This window comes from Telmatherina bonti (genome assembly GCF_933228915.1).
Source record: "Telmatherina bonti genome assembly, chromosome: 23".
NCBI lineage: Eukaryota > Metazoa > Chordata > Actinopteri > Atheriniformes > Telmatherinidae > Telmatherina > Telmatherina bonti.
In genome coordinates this window covers 1,221,898-1,244,912 of record NC_136632.1, presented here as the reverse complement: position 1 = coordinate 1,244,912, position 23,015 = coordinate 1,221,898, and the positions used below count along the sequence as shown (strand labels likewise).

Below are 23,015 nucleotides of genomic sequence, written 5' to 3'. Positions count from 1 at the left end.
CCTTTATCACCGATTCTGTTCATAACTTATATGGACAGAATTTCTAGGCGCAGCCGAGGTGTTGAGGGGATCCGACTTGGTGGCCTCAGGATTGGGTCCCTGCTTTTTGCGGATGACGTGGTCCTGTTGGCTTCATCTGGTCGTGATCTCCAGCTCTCGCTTGAGCGATTTGCGGCCGAGTGTGAAGCGGCTGGGATGAGAATCAGCACCTCCAAATCTGAGACCATGGTCTTCAGCCGGAATAGGGTGGATTGCCCTCTCCGGGTCGGGAGTCAGGTCCTGTCCCAAGTGGAGGAGTTTAAATATCTCGGGGTCTTGTTCACGAGTGAGGGAAGGATGGAGCGCGAGATCGACAGACGGATCGGTGCGGTGTCTGCAGTAATGCGGACTCTGCGCCGGTCTGTCGTGGTGAAGAAGGAGCTGAGCCAGAAGGCGAAGCTCTCGATTTACCAGTCGATCTACGTTCCTACCCTCACCTATGGTCATGAGCTGTGGGTCGTGACTGAAAGAAGGAGATCTCGTATACAGGCGGCTGAAATGGGTTTCCTCCACAGGGTGGCCGGGCTCTCCCTTAGAGATAGGGTGAGGAGCTCAGTCATCCGGGAGGGGCTCAGAGTAGAGACATCGAGAGGAACCAGTTGAGGTGGCTCGGGCATCTGGTCAGGATGCCTCCTGGACCTCCCTGGTGAGGTGTTCCAGGCACGTCCCTCTGGGAGGAGACCCCGGGGAAGACCCAGGACACGCTGGAGGGATTATATCTCTCGGCTGGCCTGGGAACGCCTCGGGATCCCCCCCGCAGAGTTGGCAAATGTGGCTGGGGAGAGGGAAGTCTGGGCTTCCCTGCTTAGGCTGCTGCCCCCGCGACCCGACCCCGGATAAGCGGCAGAAGATGAAGATGAAGATGACTTCACCACGAAAAAAGGATTTACATCAGAAATGTTATCAATAGGAACGTCAACAACTAAAACATGTTCTGTCATTGTGGAACAAAGTATTTCTAAATGTTATGAATCCAGTGCACACAGCTGATCAAAAAGCTGATTGAAAAGCTGATCAATATCTGCCATGCAAATAAAGTTCTAAATGAATTAAAATTAAAATAACATGGTTGTGTGCAGAATCACCCATCAGTAGGCTGATCAGGGTGTTTCCCCCACCTGCAATGAAGTGATGGTTAGATAAACAATGTGCAATGATGCACAGCTGTCCCTGCTGTTGTTCCAGGTAGGAGGGGTGGCTCCAGGTAGGAGGCGGAGCTACAGATAGGAGGCGTGGTTCCAGGTAGGAGGCGTGGTTTCAGGTAGGAGGCGTGGCTACATAAACCCAGCGTGAAGGTAACCAGTCCGTCAGAACTGTTGTTCTGCAAGGAAAATGCCGCTTCAGGCCCCAGCAGACCTCTACATCCTCCTCATGGCAAACTGCCTGCTTCTGGACCATCAGAGACAACGTGAAACTGTATCAGCTGTAAATGTTCCTGACTTTTCCCTCCATCTAGATAATGAAATGGAGCTGTGGACTCGGCTCAGAGCAACAGAAGCTTCTGCTCCAGGCTGCAGTCAGGATTTCATTGAGCTGGATCTGCTTCCCCTCGCTATGTTTCTGTCTGAAGCCACCCGTCAGCCTACTGAAGCTGATCCAACTGCAGCACAGCAAGGATGTCGTTCCACCCAGGACAGAAAACACAAAGCAGAAATGCTGAGAGGAGGAAGATGAAGATTTCAGGCTCTGGAGAACAGATCAACAAAGAGACAGCATGGAAACCAGCTGCCTGTTCAAGGTTTCTCCCTTTCTCCCCAAATTCAGACCTTAAATATTCCTGGTAAAGTTCTGCTGAGTCATGTTTTCAGCATTACAGCATGATAGTGTGAACACGGTGAGATAATGAAAACAGATCACATCCACGTATAAACAAATTCCATGTTTTATGACTAATTCAAGTTTCACTGTCAAAATCCAGGATTCTGTTCATCAGCAGAATGTCGGACTCTTGCTTCCAACAGGAAACATTGGTCCACACTGGACACATTACGTTCCAGTCTTCAAATACCTAATGATTCCTAACTGGACCAGGACAGATACAGAACATGTCAGTTTACACCTTCCAGATGGGCAGGACCAGGAATCATCAGCTGACACACTGACTACGTACTAATTGGTCGTACCCTCACCTAGGCATGTAGAGAACCCTCTCAGCCACCACAAAACCCACCCTGAAGAACAGGTTGGTGGCCGGGATGAAGGGAAAGACCAGGAACAACATTCCCACCAACACCTCCCTGCTGTCCTGCCTCTGCAGAGATGGAGAGAAACACACATGATGACGGTTAATAATAAAGCAAATGAAAAGCATTCAAACAGGACACACAGACACACAGACACACACAAAGTAAAGCATGTATGTTCAGCAGCTGTTATCATCAATCATGTGCACAGTAGTGAGGAGGAAGAAGTCATCAAATTACTGTCAGGTTCATTTACCAGAGGAACAATAAGTGAGATGGAGCATGTGGTCATAAAGCTCCACCATGACGTTGATCTGAGGGTTTACTGCACTTTCTCTGGGCTTATTAGCTATAGGAGAGCAGCAATGTGAGCTTGAGCTGTTGTCTCTGGACTGTCTGCACTGAACATCAACAACAGTTCAGACAAAGCGCCTGAGCCACAGAACACCTGAACAACAGCAATCCAAGTATCCAACTCTCGGGACGACATTAGTATTCGTTAAAAAACCCACATAAGGTTGCAAATGAAGCAGATGGAACAGATGAAACAGCAGATGCAGCAGCGGGTTTCTGGGAAATGTGGTCTCAGGCACAAATGGATCTAACCTGCAGTGAGAAGATGCAGTGCAGACACAGAGTCACCATCACCACCGCCAGCAGCATGGTGGCCATGTTGCGTACGTCCCCCAGAGACTCCACCAGTGGGATGCTGCCCACCTGCCAGTCGTAACACAGCACAACAGGAGCCAGCAGCAGCCAGGCGTTGAAGGACAACAGGTACGAGTAGGTTAGGACCCTGAGAAACGGAACAGAGCATTAACATCCACATTTATACCTGATCACATGACGAGAACGTTTAACATCTAACCAGACAGAGAGTCCAGTTACATAAAACTGTGTTTCCTTCTGCGTCCTCCCTCGGCTCTCTGATGTTTTAATCTGTCCACAGTGAAGCGTTCGGACACTCAGAAGAGTCAAAAAAGACCAACGTAAGGGACGTCACTGGACATTGTGGCCAGTTTAGACCTGTTTGAAATCATGGTGCTGTTGGAAGATGTGGAAGTTCCCCGTCCTTCATGTAAAATGCTGCTGTGTGTCACCATCCTGCTACGTCAGGTTTTAACTGGTTCTACGGTAGCTCCTCATATTTATTTACTTTGTAAGACTTCATGATCAGCTGACCGGCATGATGACCACCGCCACCTTCTGATGATGTGGACCCTACCAGACCCCAATGGACTCGGTCAGACCTGGAGTCTTTCACAGATGTGTTCTTTTCATTCCAGCTCTGCCCAGCACCCTTTCACCTGATCACGGCTTGTCCACCATTACAGATGCTGACCAGAACCACCTGAGCCTCACAGGCCAGTGCTCTGAGGAACTGATCTAGTCACACTGATCTGATGAAGCAATCCTGAACCAGGATCTATCCTTTGACCTGCAGCTATTTCACCCATGCCAGATAAGCTGCAGACCCACCTGGTTCTGGTTTGTATTGAGAGCAGAACACTAACCTGGTGAGCAGGTGAGGTGAGAATGAAGCAGGATTGTCCTGTTCGGAAAACAGAGGCATGGATCCTCCCATCAGCCACAACCGGACCGACATGATGATCGCCACCTGATGGAGAGGAGGATGTTTACATCACAGGATACACACACACAGTCATACACTCATTCATACACCTTTACGCAGATTCACACAGACATACAACATATAACACACACACTCTGCCGCATCCTTCAATCAGATCTCCATCTGAGGCCATCAATCCATCACACAGCATCGCCAGCATAAAGCTTCACAACACTCACATAGCCGGAGACGAGGCCGACTCGCTTCACCAGAGGGATGCAGGTCCGCAGGACGTCCCCCAGTCTGGATCCAGGGACATGACTAAGGACAGACAGACAAACGGCCCATCAGGCACCTTCCTCTACCTACAGACTGCACCACAGCATCATCTTCCTCCTCCTTCATCAGGCATCAATCTGCTTCTAAAACTAAGCTATGCTAACAATCCATCATCAACCATTTTCATCTATTTTCATCCATCCATATCATCCATCATCATCCATCATCATCATCCATCCTCATCATCCATCCTCATCCATCCTCATCATCCATCCTCATCCATCCTCATCCATCCATATCATCCATCATCATCCATCCTCATCCATCATCATCATCCATCCTCATCATCCATCCTCATCCATCCTCATCATCCATCCTCATCCATCCTCATCATCCATCCTCATCATCCATCCTCATCCATCCTCATCATCCATCCTCATCATCCATCCTCATCCATCCTCATCATCCATCCTCATCCATCATCATCATCCATCCTCATCATCCATCCTCATCCATCCTCATCATCCATCCTCATCCATCCTCATCATCCATCCTCATCATCCATCCTCATCCATCCTCATCATCCATCCTCATCATCCATCCTCATCCATCCTCATCATCCATCCTCATCATCCATCCTCATCCATCCTCATCATTCATCCTCATCCATCCTCATCATCCATCTTCATCATCCATCCTCATCCATCCTCATCATCCATCCTCATCCATCATCATCATCCATCCTCATCATCCATCTTCATCTATTTTCATCCATCTTCATCATTCATCCTCATCCATCTTCATCATCCATCCTCATCATCCATCTTTATCCAGGCTTAAATCCATCCTCATTATGAATCTTCATCATCCATCATCATCCATCTTCATCATCCATCCTCATCCATCATCATCATCCATCCTCATCCATCATCATCATCCATCTTCATCATCCATCTTCATCATCCATCCTCATCCATCATCATCATCCATCCTCATCCATCATCATCATCCATCCTCATCCATCCTCATCCATCTTCATCATCCATCCTCATCCATCTTCATCCATCATCATCATCCATCCTCATCCATCTTCATCATCCATCCTCATCCATCATCATCATCCATCCTCATCCATCATCATCATCCATCTTCATCATCCATCTTCATCATCCATCATCATCATCCATCCTCATCCATCATCATCATCCATCCTCATCCATCTTCATCATCCATCCTCATCATCCATCTTCATCATCCATCCTCATCCATCCTCATCATCCATCCTCATCCATCATCATCCATCTTCATCATCCATCCTCATCCATCATCATCATCCATCCTCATCCATCATCATCATCCATCCTCATCCATCTTCATCATCCATCCTCATCCATCTTCATCATCCATCCTCATCATCCATCTTCATCATCCATCCTCATCCATCATCCTCATCCATCCTCATCCATCATCATCATCCATCCTCATCCATCCTCATCATCCATCTTCATCCATCATCATCCATCCTCATCATCCATCTTCATCCATCATCATCCATCCTCATCATCCATCCTCATCCATCATCATCATCCATCCTCATCCATCATCATCCATCTTCATCCATCCTCATCCATCCTCATCATTCATCCTCATCCATCTTCATCATCCATCTTTATCCAGGCTTAAATCCATCCTCATTATGAATCTTCATCATCCATCATCATCCATCTTCATCATCCATCCTCATCCATCATCATCATCCATCTTTATCCATCCTCATCCATCCTCATCATCCATCCTCATCCATCATCATCATCCATCATCATCCATCCTCATCCATCTTCATCATCCATCTTTATCCAGGCTTAAATCCATCCTCATTATGAATCTTCATCATCCATCCTCATCATCCATCATCATCATCCATCCTCATCATCCATCTTCATCCATCCTCATCCATCTTCATCATCCATCCTCATCATCCATCATCATCATCCATCCTCATCATCCATCTTCATCCATCCTCATCCATCCTCATCATCCATCCTCATCCATCTTTATCCAGGCTTAAATCCATCCTCATTATGAATCTTCATCATCCATCTTCATCATCCATCCTCATCATCCATCCTCATCCATCATCATCATCCATCCTCATCATCCATCTTCATCCATCCTCATCCATCCTCATCATCCATCCTCATCCATCCATCCTCATCCATCATCATCATCCATCCTCATCATCCATCTTCATCCATCCTCATCCATCCTCATCATCCATCCTCATCCATCATCATCATCCATACTCATCCATCCTCATCCATCATCATCATCCATCCATCCTCATCCATCTTCATCATCCATCATCATCATCCATCCTCATCCATCATCATCATCCATCTTCATCCATCCTCATCCATCATCATCATCCATCATCATCCATCCTCATCCATCCTCATCATCCATCATCATCCATCCTCATCCATCTTCATCATCCATCCTCATCATCCATCTTCATCATCCATCCTCATCATCCATCTTTATCCAGGCTTAAATCCATCCTCATTATGAATCTTCATCATCCATCATCATCCATCTTCATCATCCATCCTCATCCATCATCATCATCCATCCTCATCCATCATCATCATCCATCCTCATCCATCATCAACCATCTTCATCTATTTTCATCCATCATCATCATCCATCATCAACCATCTTCATCTATTTTCATCCATCATCATCATCCATCTTCATCATCCATCCTCATCATCCATCTTCATCATTCATCCTCATCATCCATCTTCATCATCCATCCTCATCCATCATCATCATCCATCCTCATCCATCATCAACCATCTTCATCTATTTTCATCCATCATCATCATCCATCATCAACCATCTTCATCTATTTTCATCCATCCTCATCATCCATCTTCATCATCCATCCTCATCATCCATCTTCATCATTCATCCTCATCATCCATCTTCATCATTCATCCTCATCATCCATCTTCATCATTCATCCTCATCATCCATCTTCATCATTCATCCTCATCATCCATCTTCATCATCCATCCTCATCCATCCTCATCATCCATCCTCATCCATCATCATCTATTTTCATCCATCATCATCATCCATCCTCATCATCCATCTTCATCATCCATCTTCATCATCCATCCTCATCATCCATCTTCATCATTCATCCTCATCCATCCTCATCATCCATCCTCATCCATCCTCATCATCCATCTTCATCATTCATCCTCATCCATCCTCATCATCCATCTTCATCATTCATCCATCCTCATCATCCATCTTCATCATCCATCCTCATCCATCCTCATCATCCATCATCATCCATCCTCATCATCCATCCTCATCATTCATCCTCATCCATCTTCATCATCCATCCTCATCCATCTTCATCATCCATCCTCATCATCCATCTTCATCATCTTCATCATCCATCCTCATCATCCATCTTTATCCAGGCTTAAATCCATCCTCATTATGAATCTTCATCATCCATCATCATCCATCTTCATCATCCATCCTCATCCATCCTCATCATCCATCTTCATCCATCCTCATCCATCCTCATCATCCATCTTCATCATCCATCCTCATCCATCTTCATCATCCATCTTTATCCAGGCTTAAATCCATCCTCATTATGAATCTTCATCATCCATCATCATCCATCTTCATCATCCATCCTCATCCATCTTCATCCATCCTCATCCATCCTCATCCATCTTCATCATCCATCTTTATCCAGGCTTAAATCCATCCTCATTATGAATCTTCATCATCCATCATCATCCATCCTCATCATCCATCTTCATCCATCATCATCCATCCTCATCCATCCTCATCCATCTTCATCATCCATCCTCATCATCCATCCTCATCATCCATCTTCATCATTCATCCTCATCCATCCTCATCATCCATCTTCATCCATCTTCATCATCCATCCTCATCCATCTTCATCATCCATCTTTATCCAGGCTTAAATCCATCCTCATTATGAATCTTCATCATCCATCTTCATCATCCATCCTCATCCATCCTCATCATCCATCCTCATCCATCCTCATCCATCTTCATCATCCATCCTCATCATCCATCTTTATCCAGGCTTAAATCCATCCTCATTATGAATCTTCATCATCCATCATCATCCATCTTCATCATCCATCATCATCATCCATCTTCATCCATCCTCATCCATCCTCATCCATCTTCATCATCCATCTTTATCCAGGCTTAAATCCATCCTCATTATGAATCTTCATCATCCATCCTCATCCATCCTCATCATCCATCTTCATCCATCATCATCCATCCTCATCATCCATCATCATTCATCCTCATCCATCTTCATCATCCATCCTCATCATCCATCTTCATCATCCATCCTCATCCATCCATCCTCATCATCCATCCTCATCCATCCTCATCATCCATCTTCATCCATCCTCATCATCCATCTTCATCCATCCTCATCATCCATCCTCATCCATCTTCATCATCCATCCTCATCCATCTTCATCATCCATCCTCATCATCCATCTTTATCCAGGCTTAAATCCATCCTCATTATGAATCTTCATCATCCATCATCATCCATCTTCATCATCCATCCTCATCCATCATCATCATCCATCCTCATCATCCATCCATCATCATCCATCTTCATCATCCATCTTTGTGTCTGGAATTTGCATAAGCTTGTTATGACAACATCAGCGTCTTGCCTTCAGAGTGCACGGAGACAGTAATAATGCTGAGTGTGTGCGTGTGTGTGAGAGAGAGAGAGAGAAAGAGAGAAAGAGTGTGTGTTCGATGAGGCTGCTGATTCTGTACCATAGAGCTCAGAAACAACCATCAGATGATCAATAAATACAAGACAAGAAAATAAATAAACTGAGGAGCCAGAAACAAGTCCCCAGAAGAAAGGGGGTCAGTCGACAAGGTTTTCCCGGCAGTTCACATCACGTTGCAGCAGAATAAATATCCTGAGCTTTACCACTTATCGATGAATTTCTCTTCATATTTTAATCAAAGTGTTAATTTAACTTTTCACTAAATAATGTAAATTCATTTCTCTTAAATGTGCTTCTTTAATTATTTCGTTTAAAATAAATTATTATTTCTCATCTCATTTTATCAACTTTTTTTATTTGATTCCAACTTTAACTGAATGGATGAACCAATGGACAGGAAACATGTGACTGTGATCAGACTCCCATCAGACTCCGCTCGGGGAATGAGGGGTATTCTTGGTTCTTGCTGGAGGAAACTCCAGGCTAGAAAAGTCCAGACCTTCTCCTCTAGTTCCAGAGCCTAAATGGTGCGTCTAGGTGAGTCCAGAATGTCTTGAAAATGGGTACCAGCTCAGGCTCATCTCCTCTTATAGAGGCTATGGAGCACGTTTCTAGAGCTAGCTGAGCTAGTGTCTGTAGCCGGGGATCGGGCCGTGAGGGTCCCTGCCTTTAGCCACCACACAGCTTTTATTCCACTGGGTCTCTGATCTCTCCCGCCGATGGTGAGCTCACGGGTAAGGCGACATCAAGGCCCTATGGGGCATCTGGTGGTCTGGGTTTGGGTGAGGAAAGTTGAAGTTATTAAGGTTTTTATAATCACTGAAGGTTTTTCTGAATTCCTCTTGGTCTGAATCTTCATCTAAAACCAACAACAGACCTTAAAGGATCAGTGCGTAGAATTACTGAAGTAATTAGTGATGAAGATGTGTATAGCAAGCAGTGAATGCATGGTGGCCGTCTGGCCAAACTGCTTCCAGACAAAGATGCTTTCATGTATGAGTGGATCCAGTGGCTTCACGTGCAGCCATGATGCACTCCAGGTAACTTTCTACATGTGTACAGTTTTCTTCCCAGAAAGTGCTCTAGCTCCAATCAAACAAAGCTGCTGCAGGTTTAAAGACCCTTTAATGATAAACAATATACAGGAGAAAAGATTTTGTGGACATGATGTGGACAAATGTTCAGGCTTGGCTTTGCTATGATGTTTCATGTACTGGGAGTTCTCCCTGTTCCTTCCGGCTGGCACCATGACAAACAGTATTAAATGCTGGTTTTATAAAACCCCAATGGATAGAAAGATGTCCATAAACAGGAAGATGTCAGTCGGGTGAACCCCCGCCCCACCCCCATTAAACTAAGACAGCCGCATGATGGAAAGTAAAGCACAAAGAGGACAGAGACAGATGTTCCTACAGAGTCCGGCAGCAACATGATCTGGGAAATACAATCCTCTGTTTCCCCGTGACAGGACGCTAACTCACCATGGCAACCGTAACCATGGCAACAGCTGAGGATGAATGGAGGACACTGGACAGAAAAAAATTGAGTGTGACAGTTCTGTTAATACGCCTCGCTGAAAAACGTAAAACAAGACGACAGACACAGTTTAGACTGATAGTGCAAAGTCATTCAGACAGCTGAGCGTCAATCTGCTGATGTGAAACCTTCCTCACTGCAGCACACATGCTTTTCCCTCAGCATATCTGGATGTAGCTACAAGCACATGGAAAATCAGCTGGAAACATCAAGGTGAAGCTGGGTCTTTTCATCCCAGTCAGACATGACGCTTCCATCACAGACATGTTTCCACCTAGACGTGACATGAAATGAACTGCCAAACACCACTTCCTGCTCTCGGAGAGGACGGACGCTTTTTCTCTCCCTCTTGTTCCCACTCTGAAATGCTGCTTCTTTGTATTGTTAATCTATCTATCTGAGCCTCTTGCTCTATTTCCTTCTGAATTTAGATCATGGATCTGATCAGCTGGTCCATCAATGCAATTGATCAAACCTTTTTTTTTTTTGCGGAGAGCGTGCAGGTCCCGACAGAATGCATGCTGTTGGATACATGATGAAGGTCATGTGCCTGTCGCTTCTTTCTGTGGAGGACTTCTACATGACTGGATTTTTGCTGTTTGGTGTGTGCGGTTTCCTGGTGTGTCACAGATTCTAGAAGATCTGTGACTTGCCAAGAAACTAGCAGCACTTGAATTCATGCGGTGATAGAGCTGGACCGTAAACTGGATGCCAGTCTGACCCCAACTGGCAGCTGTCTGTGGTTCCAGAGCTCATCTATGGGGTGGAAAACATCTTGAGAAGCGTATGCTCGACTTGATGGAAACTGACCCCCAACTCGGCTGTTTCGGAGTCCAACTGAGACCACTAAGAACTTAAAGCTGAGTCAAACTCAGCGTGACCCAAAACAAAAGCGGTCATCTGAATCTGGCTCCCTGCACTGGCCTTGGCAGGCTGGTTATCACGTCTCCTGGAATGTGATTCTGTCTGATGCTCTGTCCCACCCTCCCCCACTCCCCGGCCACGTTTACATCAACAGGTGGCAGACTGGGGTGAACCGGGGACAGTTAACAGACTCACACACTCATGCTCACTGTTACAGACGTTCTCCTATCTTGCACCGCCTTCTTCGGACTTTGCCCCTCCCTCCACTCGCGGATGACGAGCCTTATTGGCTGTGAACGTTGTTATTGCCTGAATATGTGCTTTTTTGTATATGAGGTGTGTTTTTTTGTTTCTTTAATATGTGGTAAAATTATGCTTTTTGTTGTTGCTGTTTTTATGATCATGTTGATGTGCAGGCTGAGTTTTAATAACTAAGCTGCAGAGGCTGTCTTTACCTTGGATGCTTCGTTGGTTGATTAAGCACATCCCTTGTGGAACTTAATAAACACTAGTGATAGTAACATTGATGGATCACCCCCGTGGTGAAGAAGTGCATGTCTGCAGGATAGTTAACATTACCTGCATTGATTTATCCTCCAACAACCTGTCCAACCTGTGACTCACTGACACAAACCGTTTGTTTAGAGTCAGTCAGGGTGGTTTAGAGTCAGAATACGTACAGGCTGCTTTTAGGAATGGGGGAGTGGCTTGTAGTGGACCTCAGGATTCCCTGCGGTCCATACAGCCTAAACCTGTGGGTGCGAATGTCTTCATAATTGTTGTTTTGCTGAAAACAGTTCCAGATGTTGTGGAGCCTCCCAGCTGTGTCGAGCAGTCTGGAATATTCTGGAATGATCTGGGCTGGGTGAGGACATGTGTGGGGTGGTCTTTCAGCGGGGTGGCTGACTTCCAAATGGTTGCAGGACTTTAACAAAACAACAGGAAAGAAAACTTCCGAAGAAAGTAATATTGCTAACTTCCAGGCTGGAAGTCACAAACCTGACTGTGACTCTAAACCAGCCAGACTGTGACTCTAAACCAGCCTGACTGTGACTCTAAACCAGCCTGACTGTGACTCGAAACCAGCCAGACTGTGCCTCGAAACCAGCCTGACTGTGACTCTAAACCAGCCAGACTGTGACTCGAAACCAGCCTGACTGTGACTCGAAACCAGCCAGACTGTGACTCGAAACCAGCCAGACTGTGACTCTAAACCAGCCAGACTGTGACTCGAAACCAGCCTGACTGTGACTCGAAACCAGCCTGACTGTGACTCGAAACCAGCCTGACTGTGACTCGAAACCAGCCTGACTGTGACTCGAAACCAGCCAGACTGTGACTCGAAACCAGCCTGACTGTGACTCTAAACCAGCCTGACTGTGACTCTAAACCAGCCAGACTGTGACTCGAAACCAGCCTGACTGTGACTCGAAACCAGCCTGACTGTGACTCGAAACCAGCCTGACTGTGACTTGAAACCAGCCAGACTGTGACTCGAAACCAGCCTGACTGTGACTCGAAACCAGCCAGACTGTGACTCTAAACCAGCCAGACTATGACTCGAAACCAGCCTGACTGTGACTCTAAACCAGCCAGACTGTGACTCGAAACCAGCCTGACTGTGACTCGAAACCAGCCAGACTGTGACTCTAAACCAGCCAGACTGTGACTCGAAACCAGCCTGACTGTGACTCGAAACCAGCCTGACTGTGACTCGAAACCAGCCTGACTGTGACTCGAAACCAGCCAGACTGTGACTCGAAACCAGCCAGACTGTGACTCGAAACCAGCCAGACTGTGACTCTAAACCAGCCAGACTGACTCGAAACCAGCCTGACTGTGACTCGAAACCAGCCTGACTGTGACTCTAAACCAGCCAGACTGTGACTCTAAACCAGCCAGACTGTGACTCGAAACCAGCCTGACTGTGACTCGAAACCAGCCTGACTGTGACTCGAAACCAGCCTGACTGTGACTCGAAACCAGCCTGACTGTGACTCGAAACCAGCCTGACTGTGACTCGAAACCAGCCAGACTGTGACTCGAAACCAGCCTGACTGTGACTCGAAACCAGCCTGACTGTGACTCGAAACCAGCCTGACTGTGACTCTAAACCAGCCTGACTGTGACTCGAAACCAGCCAGACTGTGACTCGAAACCAGCCTGACTGTGACTCTAAACCAGCCTGACTGTGACTCTAAACCAGCCAGACTGTGACTCGAAACCAGCCTGACTGTGACTCTAAACCAGCCAGACTGTGACTCTAAACCAGCCTGACTGTGACTCGAAACCAGCCTGACTGTGACTCGAAACCAGCCTGACTGTGACTCGAAACCAGCCTGACTGTGACTCGAAACCAGCCTGACTGTGACTCGAAACCAGCCTGACTGTGACTCGAAACCAGCCAGACTGTGACTCGAAACCAGCCTGACTGTGACTCTAAACCAGCCAGACTGTGACTCGAAACCAGCCTGACTGTGACTCGAAACCAGCCTGACTGTGACTCTAAACCAGCCAGACTGTGACTCGAAACCAGCCTGACTGTGACTCTAAACCAGCCAGACTGTGACTCGAAACCAGCCTGACTGTGACTCTAAACCAGCCAGACTGTGACTCGAAACCAGCCAGACTGTGACTCGAAACCAGCCTGACTGTGACTCTAAACCAGCCTGACTGTGACTCGAAACCAGCCTGACTGTGACTCGAAACCAGCCTGACTGTGACTCGAAACCAGCCTGACTGTGACTCGAAACCAGCCAGACTGTGACTCGAAACCAGCCTGACTGTGACTCGAAACCAGCCTGACTGTGACTCGAAACCAGCCAGACTGTGACTCGAAACCAGCCTGTGACTCGAAACCAGCCTGACTGTGACTCTAAACCAGCCTGACTGTGACTCGAAACCAGCCAGACTGTGACTCTAAACCAGCCAGACTGTGACTCGAAACCAGCCTGTGACTCGAAACCAGCCTGACTGTGACTCTAAACCAGCCTGACTGTGACTCTAAACCAGCCAGACTGTGACTCGAAACCAGCCTGACTGTGACTCTAAACCAGCCTGACTGTGACTCGAAACCAGCCTGACTGTGACTCTAAACCAGCCTGACTGTGACTCTAAACCAGCCTGACTGTGACTCGAAACCAGCCTGACTGTGACTCGAAACCAGCCTGACTGTGACTCGAAACCAGCCTGACTGTGACTCCATGCGACTTGAAGGTAGTCTGTCAGACCTGTCATGGTTCTGCAGTGTCCAGTGCATTTTTTCATGCTACCTCCAGCATCCCCTTCAGTGTTGCTGGGTGTCGGCCTCAGCCGTTTCACCATCGTTCTGGCCAAGCCAAGTTGCTGACGGTGTACAGCATGCTGGTCTGCATCTCGCCTTTCATGAGCCATGTTTCGAGTGGACAGGCTAAGTCTCCTACTAGCATCAGTGGAATCTTGATGCCTCTGATTTCCTCTGTATCCCTAATGGAAAGGAAACAGGAACATAGCAGCGATCATTTACTTCTGCACGTTTGGAAGGTATTTTGTACTCTTTCTGTAAAACTCATCGGAATGTTTTGGTTTCTTGTGTGCATTTACAACTAGGAGGTATTCTGTGTTTGTGTGGGACTACTCAACACTGGTTGCAGCATGCAACTGAATAAATACTTACTGGTGGAAATAGGTCCCCCTCTAGGCCATGACATAAGTCTGAGTTCTTCAACACTCTGGCATCATGTACTTGTCCTGGCCATCCACCGTAAATGATGGTAAAATTGCAAGTAGAAACTTTGAGAAATGCATGTGACAGGTTCATTCTAAAAATAGTTTCTGAATAAGTTGTATGAAATCAGAAAAAGTACTTCAGCACTGATCCCATCTTCTCGATTAACCCGCTAATGCACAACACTGACCTGGGACGAGTTTTGCTTTAGGATATCGTTGGAATAAATTAGCTTCATTATTATGAATTCAAGGTAAATTTAGATGAGCTTGTTTTTATCCCAAAATTCACATTTTAGTTTTCACTCACACAAGTTTTTTAATGAAGAATATGTATTAGTCCTTATCCTTCTAATGCACAACACAAGTCAGAAATCACCCACACCCAGTTTCTATACAATTTAATGTGTTGCAACCATTGAGCTGAACTGCACAGATTCTTTTGGATCTCCTACGTCTATTGCTTTTCCATTGTTTTTGTTACTTTTGAAAGTATTTGATGACAATTGTTCAAGACAGCTGTACATAATATTGTTTATTGCGATCCATCCATCCATCTTCTGCCGCTTATCCGGGGTCGCGGGGGCAGCAGCCTAAGCAGGGAAGCCCAGACTTCCCTCTCCCCAGCCACATCTGCCAACTCTGCGGGGGGATCCCGAGGCGTTCCCAGGCCAGCCGAGAGATATAATCCCTCCAGCGTGTCCTAGGTCTTCCCCGGGGTCTCCTCCCAGAGGGACGTTTTGGGTACCACCCCATAAAACAGAAAGATTTATATAGTAGACTAGTGGTTCAACAATTTTGTTTCCAATGGCTTTAACAAATTTCACTACTTATGCCATCCACACCTTCTGTATGGGAGGTTTTCAAGTTCATAATGAGTTCAGTAATTTCAGTTTTATTCGTTGGTGAAAGCAAAAAAAAAGAGTTTATATAATATCCTTTAAGATATTGACGATATGAAGCACTCACTGGTGGGCTGATAGTATTTGAAGGTTTTCTCCTATTGAAGTAAAATAGTCATTAGAACGATAAGCAAGTTAAGTGTCATTTAAAAGACTTTTGCCATCTTGTGTATTGTTTCCAGGTAAGGACTGCATTTAGCAGCTTCCAGCATTTCTTCTGATTACCTTGAGAAGCCTGAAGAATTCCATGTTTTATCTCTAAGGTTTTCAGTGAGTTTCATCAAGTTCTTTCCATTCAGTACTTCACTTTGGTTCCCATCGTTACCTCATTGATCTTTTTATCAATACCCATGAACAATACTATAAGAAAGTGATTTGTAAAGTGACCTGAGTCAAAACAAACACTGTGAATATTGTTCATGATATTATAAAGGACCGACCCTACAGACTGTTTCACTTGTGTATACATTAATTTTAGGGAAAAAAATTGTGATGAATACAAAATCATTTTGATCAATGTTGAAATCACCAAGAATAAAACTATTTTTATTTGTTTTATTTATGTGATAGCATAGTTAATCTTAATATAACTTTAAATTTATTGAAGTCATAATCTGAAAGTCGAAAAATCACTCCTACAAATAATTTTTTTTCCCCTGTTGACATTCATCTGAACAAATTGGAATTCTGAATGTCCATCATCAATAAGAAAATCATCACAGTCACAGGAAACATTGCATTAATATACAAGCACACGCCACTACCTGATCTCCTAGTTCTATTTCTATTGTATAATTCATATCTATCCAGGTTTAGTATGGTCAAATACAATCTTTCATTGATCCAGGTTTCACTACACCCAATTACATCAAAACTATGGTCAATGATGGCCAAAGGGTTATTTAAATTACCATGATGCTTGATCAGGCTTCTAATGTTTTCATGTAACAAAGAGCATGAATGATCATTGCTGTATATACAATATATTTTAGTTCATTTGGTGTCTAATGTTTACAATTTAACTTTTCAGAGCAATGCTGTTAAAGTGCTCACTGGTTATAAAATTCAGTTAATGCACATCATGAAAATGAGTCTGATACCAGATGAGTGAGTCATATAGCATTATATTACTGAGTCTTGCATCTAGAAATCCTAACATCTCTAAAATACCCCAAATATTAAAAACTCTGTTTCGACAGAAAACTTAAAGCATCTGTAACTTACGAAGACCTGACCAACAAATTAATGTTAAAACATTGTCACATAAGACAAGTAATAACTCTCACTGCACTGTTCTGCTGATGCATTGGGATGTTTTAATTTCCTCCAATTTCCATCCTGAGGCGCTAAGTCTACATGGCAACAGCATTCATGTTTTAGTGCAGAAGCAGCTTTTTGGCATCAGACAGTTTATCACTTACAGCTGATCTGAGTGTGTGAGTAGATGGAGACGTCTGTCTGAGTTCAACTAGCAACTGGTTGTCCTTGTGTATTTTATGTAGGTCCTCCAGCAGTTTCACCCTCTTTGCCGTTAGGTTCTCCACAATGTTCAAACGTTTGATCCCCTAAATCTTTTTTTGTTTTGTAGATTTTATCTCTGGTATTATACTGGGCAAACCTAACAATAGGTTTGTCCTTTTTGTTTGATTTAGGTCTGAGGCAATGGCTCCTATCAGTTTCTCGAGGCTGTATTTCGATGTTGAGATTATCTTTAGTTATGCCCATAATAACGTCATCACTATTTTCACTGTCGTTTTTTGGTAAAATGACAAAATAGTTTAATCTTGACAACTGCTCTTGATCAGCCATCCTACAGGTCATCACATTTTTGTTATAGTTCATCAAGTTTTACAGCTGTATTTTGTAAATCATACTTCAAGGAATCCCTTACGGACTTTGTAATGGAGTTTATAATGGTCCTCTTAATAGATTCAGTCACAGAATCCACCAGTATCTTACTGATTTGTGGATGAAATCACAATCGTGAAATAGAGCATCCGTTTGTTTGCTTACAGTGTCTTTGGTAGAATCCCTAAATATTGTTAGCAGATTCACTCCTCCCGGTACTTCCTTGGCAGTGTCGTCGGGTGGAAGTTAGCTTCCTTTCGAGTTAATAATCCGTCATATGGAACAGTGCTAGGTTATGAGAATGATGACCTTCGATTTTCTACAACAGAAACAAATTTCTACTAGAACCAGCTATTATTGAAATAATAGCAAATGTGAATGCCCATTTATTAAACTATGCTGAATGATTGAAATGAAACTGCATAAGTATAAGAAATTGGAAAAAGAAAAAAAAAAAGCACGAGACATTTTTTCTAACTGCCCCACATGGGGATTTGAACCCATGACCACCAGTATTAAAGCACACTGACTTACTCACTATGCCACCTGTACTCATAATTGCTCCTTTGAAAATAAAAGCCTTCAAATCTTTTCCAATTGGCATGGGAATGTCTTTTTTGCACTTCCAGCAGGGTGTAATTAGTGGGATTGTAAAAACATGTGCGTGGTTGAACTAAACTCCAGTAAAGATGTGACAGACTTTATTGTTCGATGTGAAAAACTTTTTTTAATGTGTTTAAGATTTATCAAAGTCTTGAAATGTTGCAGGGAGCATTGTTTGAACAAATCCTTCATATTTACCTGTGGCATTTGCAAATAACTTCTTTTGCTCCTTCAAGTGTGCAGCTGAGACCAACAGTTCACACTGAGCAGCCTGCAGAACTGCACGCCATCACACAAGCAGCAGCCGACAAACAACAATGGAGCTATATGTTAAATGCTGCATTTGAACCCATGCCTTGTATGTGTACCTGTGCACAAAATGGACCAATCGCTGAGCTGAATTCCATTTCGTCCAATCAAAGGAACAGATTTCAATACATTGACAAAAACTTGGATAACTTAAAAAGTTTAAATGTTACAAAGACCAAAAGTCGGAGAAAATACCTCCTGAATGGGCTGAAGAGTTTGATAGTTTAAATGGTTGAAGAGAGACAAACAGTGTAGGAGTAGCGTTTCAAATATTTTGCAAGAAAAGACACTGGGGACGGGAAATTGATGAACTGGACTCTGCAAACCTGTGCAGAGCTCTGAAACCCTGTTGACAAATCGCTGTGTTGAATTTTTGCAAGGTCCAATCCGCATTTGGTTGGAAGGACTTTCATCCAATCACAAGGCTGAATTTATTTTTACAAAATGCTAAATATCTCAAAAACTACAAAGATTTAAAATCGTAGGAGCTGAACAGTTTAAGATCTGAATGATTGAAGGGACCTGAACGGCGCAGGAGGAGTAGCGCGGCAAAGTTTGGCAGAATCATAATAAAAATGGCCGAACAAGATCTCAATAATGTGAATGCCCCCATGGGCATTCACATTAATTATATTAAATCATACCGTTTGTTGGTCAAAGATCTGTGCTAAATTAGCAACTCCCGTCTTATCCTGATGACATCACTTGCTTATGTTCAAACATGCGATCATCAAACGCACTAACATTTCAATGCTGATACCTGCCAAAACAACTACATGCTAATACTAAAACATGCCAGCATTATGACATGCCGACACTCCAGTATGCTAACTCTTCAACATGTCACTGCCCCAAAATGCTAGCGTTCCAATATACTAACACATCTAAATCAGGGGTGTCGAGCTCTAGTCCTCGAGGGCCACAATCTTGGAGGCTTTCTATGCAACATTGTTCCAACACAACTATCTCAAATTATGAGTCATTGTGCAGAACTTAATTGGCTGTTGGATCCATTTAATGTAAGTCAGGTGTGATGGAGCAGGGATATACGAAAAACCTGCAGGACATTGGGCTTAGAGGACTGGCTTTGGACTCTCTTGATTTAAATGCTCCACCGTGCTAGCACCACAAGCTGCTAACACTCCAACATGCTAACTCCAAACATGCCTATGGAGTTTGGAGTTATCATTGCCTATCATTCCAACTTTATGAGTCTTTAACATTTCAGTTTCAACCTGTTAACCTGCCAATTTGCTAAGGTTCCAACAAGCCAAATTCTATGTTAATGCCTCAACATGCTAACATTCTAACATCCCCATGCCTCAACATGCTAGCATTCCAACAAACTAACCCCCTATTATTTAAATGCTACACCTGCAACGACTGCAATTTGCAACAAAACATGTTAACTCTAACATGGCAGTGCTCCAAAAGCTAACATTCCAACTTGCTAACTCTCTAACATCTTAACACAACACCTTGCTAACTCTTGAACATGCAAACATTTCAACATGCCAATCCTTCAACATACTGACTTCCTAACATGCTAACACCACTAAATGTTAATGCTTCAATAAGCTAACACCCCAAAGGGCTAAGATGCTATACTCCATGTAGCATAATAGCATTCTGAACCCCTTCCAAATCATAACTGTCTGGTGATTTACCTTCCTTCACTCCAGCAGGTGATTCTAGGACTTAGAGAACATCTTCTTGCACAGACTTGCTCCAAATGTCTACAGCGTCACTTTGAACAAGAAGTTGCCCTCTGGTGTCGCCTGAAGTTTAAGTAAGGTGTGTTATGCAGCAACAGAAGAACTGTGGATAGACTCATGAAGATTGTTGGGATGTTTAACTTTTTGATTTTTTAAATAAAGTGGAAAAAAGCAGCATTTTTAAATTGGATTTTTGTATATAAACACTCCCACAGTGCACTTGAACCAAGAGGAGGTGAAGAGGTCTCTGGCCAGTGGGAGAGGAAGTTAAACAGTGTTCACACTAAGCAGCTTGTCGCACCATAAGAGGAAAACTGATGAAGGTAGAAGCGCTTACTGTGTGAGAGGTCTGCGACAGAGAACTAGAGCATCATACAGCAAACACACTCCAAACACTGTGATGCCCGTCTCTTTGACCAGCATGGCGCAGGTACCCAGTATCAGGCTGACCAGCAGAGACCACAGGGACACTGTGGGAGGCGCTGAATCCTCTGAGACACACTGACCCACACTCCTGATGGACAAGGAAAAAAAGAAACAAAGCTGCAGACATTAGGATGTACGGAACATTGGCCTGGTAACTACTTAAACATGTCAGATGTGCAACAGATGAGACCTGGAGTATATCTGCAAATATCAGCTTCTTCTGGTGAGCTGAGAAGCTTAAAAACATCAATGAAGCCAAAACAGGTTCAATTCACTTTTCAGTTTTGTTATGTCCTGTTGACTAGACTGGTCTGATGGTCAGGACTATTCAGATCTGGTCCTCAGATGACACAGCCCTGCACGTTTCAGATGGTACCCTGCTAAAGCACACCTGATACAAATGAATCTCCAACAGCGTGTTATCAAGTCATTGCACAAATCTGTTAACTATCCATTTATCTGAATCAGATGTGTTGAAGCAGGAAATATCTAAAACCAGCAAGGCAGCAGACACTGAGGACTAGACTTCCTGATCCATGCTCTACACAAAGGGTCACAAACTCTGGTCCTCAAGAGCTTCCATTCTGCAGGTTTTAGTGTTTCCCTGCTACAACACATTTGATTCTAATGAAAATGTTCTTCAACCTGCAGGATGGTAACTTTTGAGGATTGACGTTGGTGACCTCTGCTCTACATGATCAACTATCAGTGGAAATCAAAGCTGTGTCTGGATGAGAGTCGCTGCATAAGCTTGTGTAGCATAAAGTTTTCTTACCTAATGTAGCAGAGGAACGTCAGCAGGAAGAGCAGACAGGCCAAGACATCAGCCCTGCCCACAATACCAGACACCTGTAACACACACAGATCAGTCATGTAGCTGGATGTCTGCAGGAGACCACCTGAACCTCATGCTAACACCGAAGCAGAGCAGAAATGAACCCATGATGGTTTGGTTTTGTGAGCATGAAAGCAGAGGAAGTGTTTAGAAAGAAAAAGTGACTACAAACTACAGACTACAGACTACAAACCTGATGTTAGATGTTGACCTCTGTGTGTGATTTTCTTTTCCTACATTCACGCAAAAACCAACTGGTTATCTTATTTCTCTTTGAGATGGATGGCTGACCTGTCCATGTGTAGCTAACCCCCTTTTGACAAAAGCTAGAACAAACAGTAAGTTTATTAAATTAAACTCTGTCAAATCAAAAGTTGGATAGTGCTGGACGGTACACCAGTTGATGTTGAAAATATTGGGGGTTTTTTTACTACTGAACCACTAAACTTTTCAGCAGGAAGGTGTTTTGAAGGAAAAGTTTTCACTGCTACACCAGTAAACGTGCCGCAGAGCAGTTTTTATTCCTCACAACAACATTTCTCAAGACCCATTTGGAAAGAATGGCCTCTGGTGTTTCTCAAGCCTCCATCCTGGGCCCACTGTTGTTTTCTATTCGCAAGTCAGCCGGTGTCTCAATGTGCAACTCAGTGAATCATGAGTGAATTGGTTTGTGAGTTGGTTTCCCTAACTTGGTCATGATTTAATGAACTGGTTTGTTTGAACACAGTTATAAACTGGACTGATGTGGATAACTGGATGTGACTGTTTAAATGGACTATAATGAACTGGCTTGAATTGGACTGTTTCTGTAAAAGTGTGTTTAGATGACTTTGTTGTGAATTGGTTTTGGAAAAATAAAGCTGAACTGAATTAAACTAAACAGAATTCTGACTGTATTTTTTACAGACATTTCAGTCATATTATTATCATCAAAGTTCAATGTTGCTAAACTCACTTCTCTCTTAATGATGACATCTTGTCATCATTAAAAATAAAGCAACACATTATTTTCTGGACTGGAGAGCTAAAAAATATAAACATGTAGCTTTTTTTTTTAGTTCCAACGTCTTCATGGATATGTTTCTGTCAAAGTTCTCACCATCATTTATATTTCATCAACCTGACCTTTTCACTCCTAAAAGCCAGTGTGTAGACCAGTTCTGCTGTGGTCCATCTCAATAAAAGTGCAGCTTGAATTAGAATTATGAGAATTAGAATTATGTCCAAGTTAGAATCAGATTAGACTTTGACATGATGGTAAAGCTGGAGTTAGGTTTGTTTAGAAGAGTCTTGACCATAATTGTTTGACCGAGCTGTATTTGTCCCATTCATGCCCTCATCTAAAAGATGGATGGAGCCTCCGTGA

At 43.9% G+C, this 23,015-nt stretch overlaps 1 protein-coding gene across 2 annotated transcripts in view; it reads right to left on the bottom strand.

Moving 5' to 3' along the window:
• tmtc1 (transmembrane O-mannosyltransferase targeting cadherins 1) overlaps positions 1-23,015 on the bottom strand; it is a 43,586-nt gene that overhangs the window by 11,872 nt on the left and 8,699 nt on the right. For both annotated transcript variants that reach the window (XM_079263199.1, XM_079263200.1), the window contains exons 3-8: positions 21,590-21,663; positions 20,726-20,902; positions 4,035-4,116; positions 3,737-3,840; positions 2,829-3,018; positions 2,169-2,290 (exon numbers count right to left, since the gene is read on the bottom strand). In XM_079263199.1, the coding sequence (XP_079119325.1) occupies positions 2,169-2,290; positions 2,829-3,018; positions 3,737-3,840; positions 4,035-4,116; positions 20,726-20,902; positions 21,590-21,663 (749 nt within the window). The remainder of the gene's footprint in view (positions 1-2,168; positions 2,291-2,828; positions 3,019-3,736; positions 3,841-4,034; positions 4,117-20,725; positions 20,903-21,589; positions 21,664-23,015) is intronic.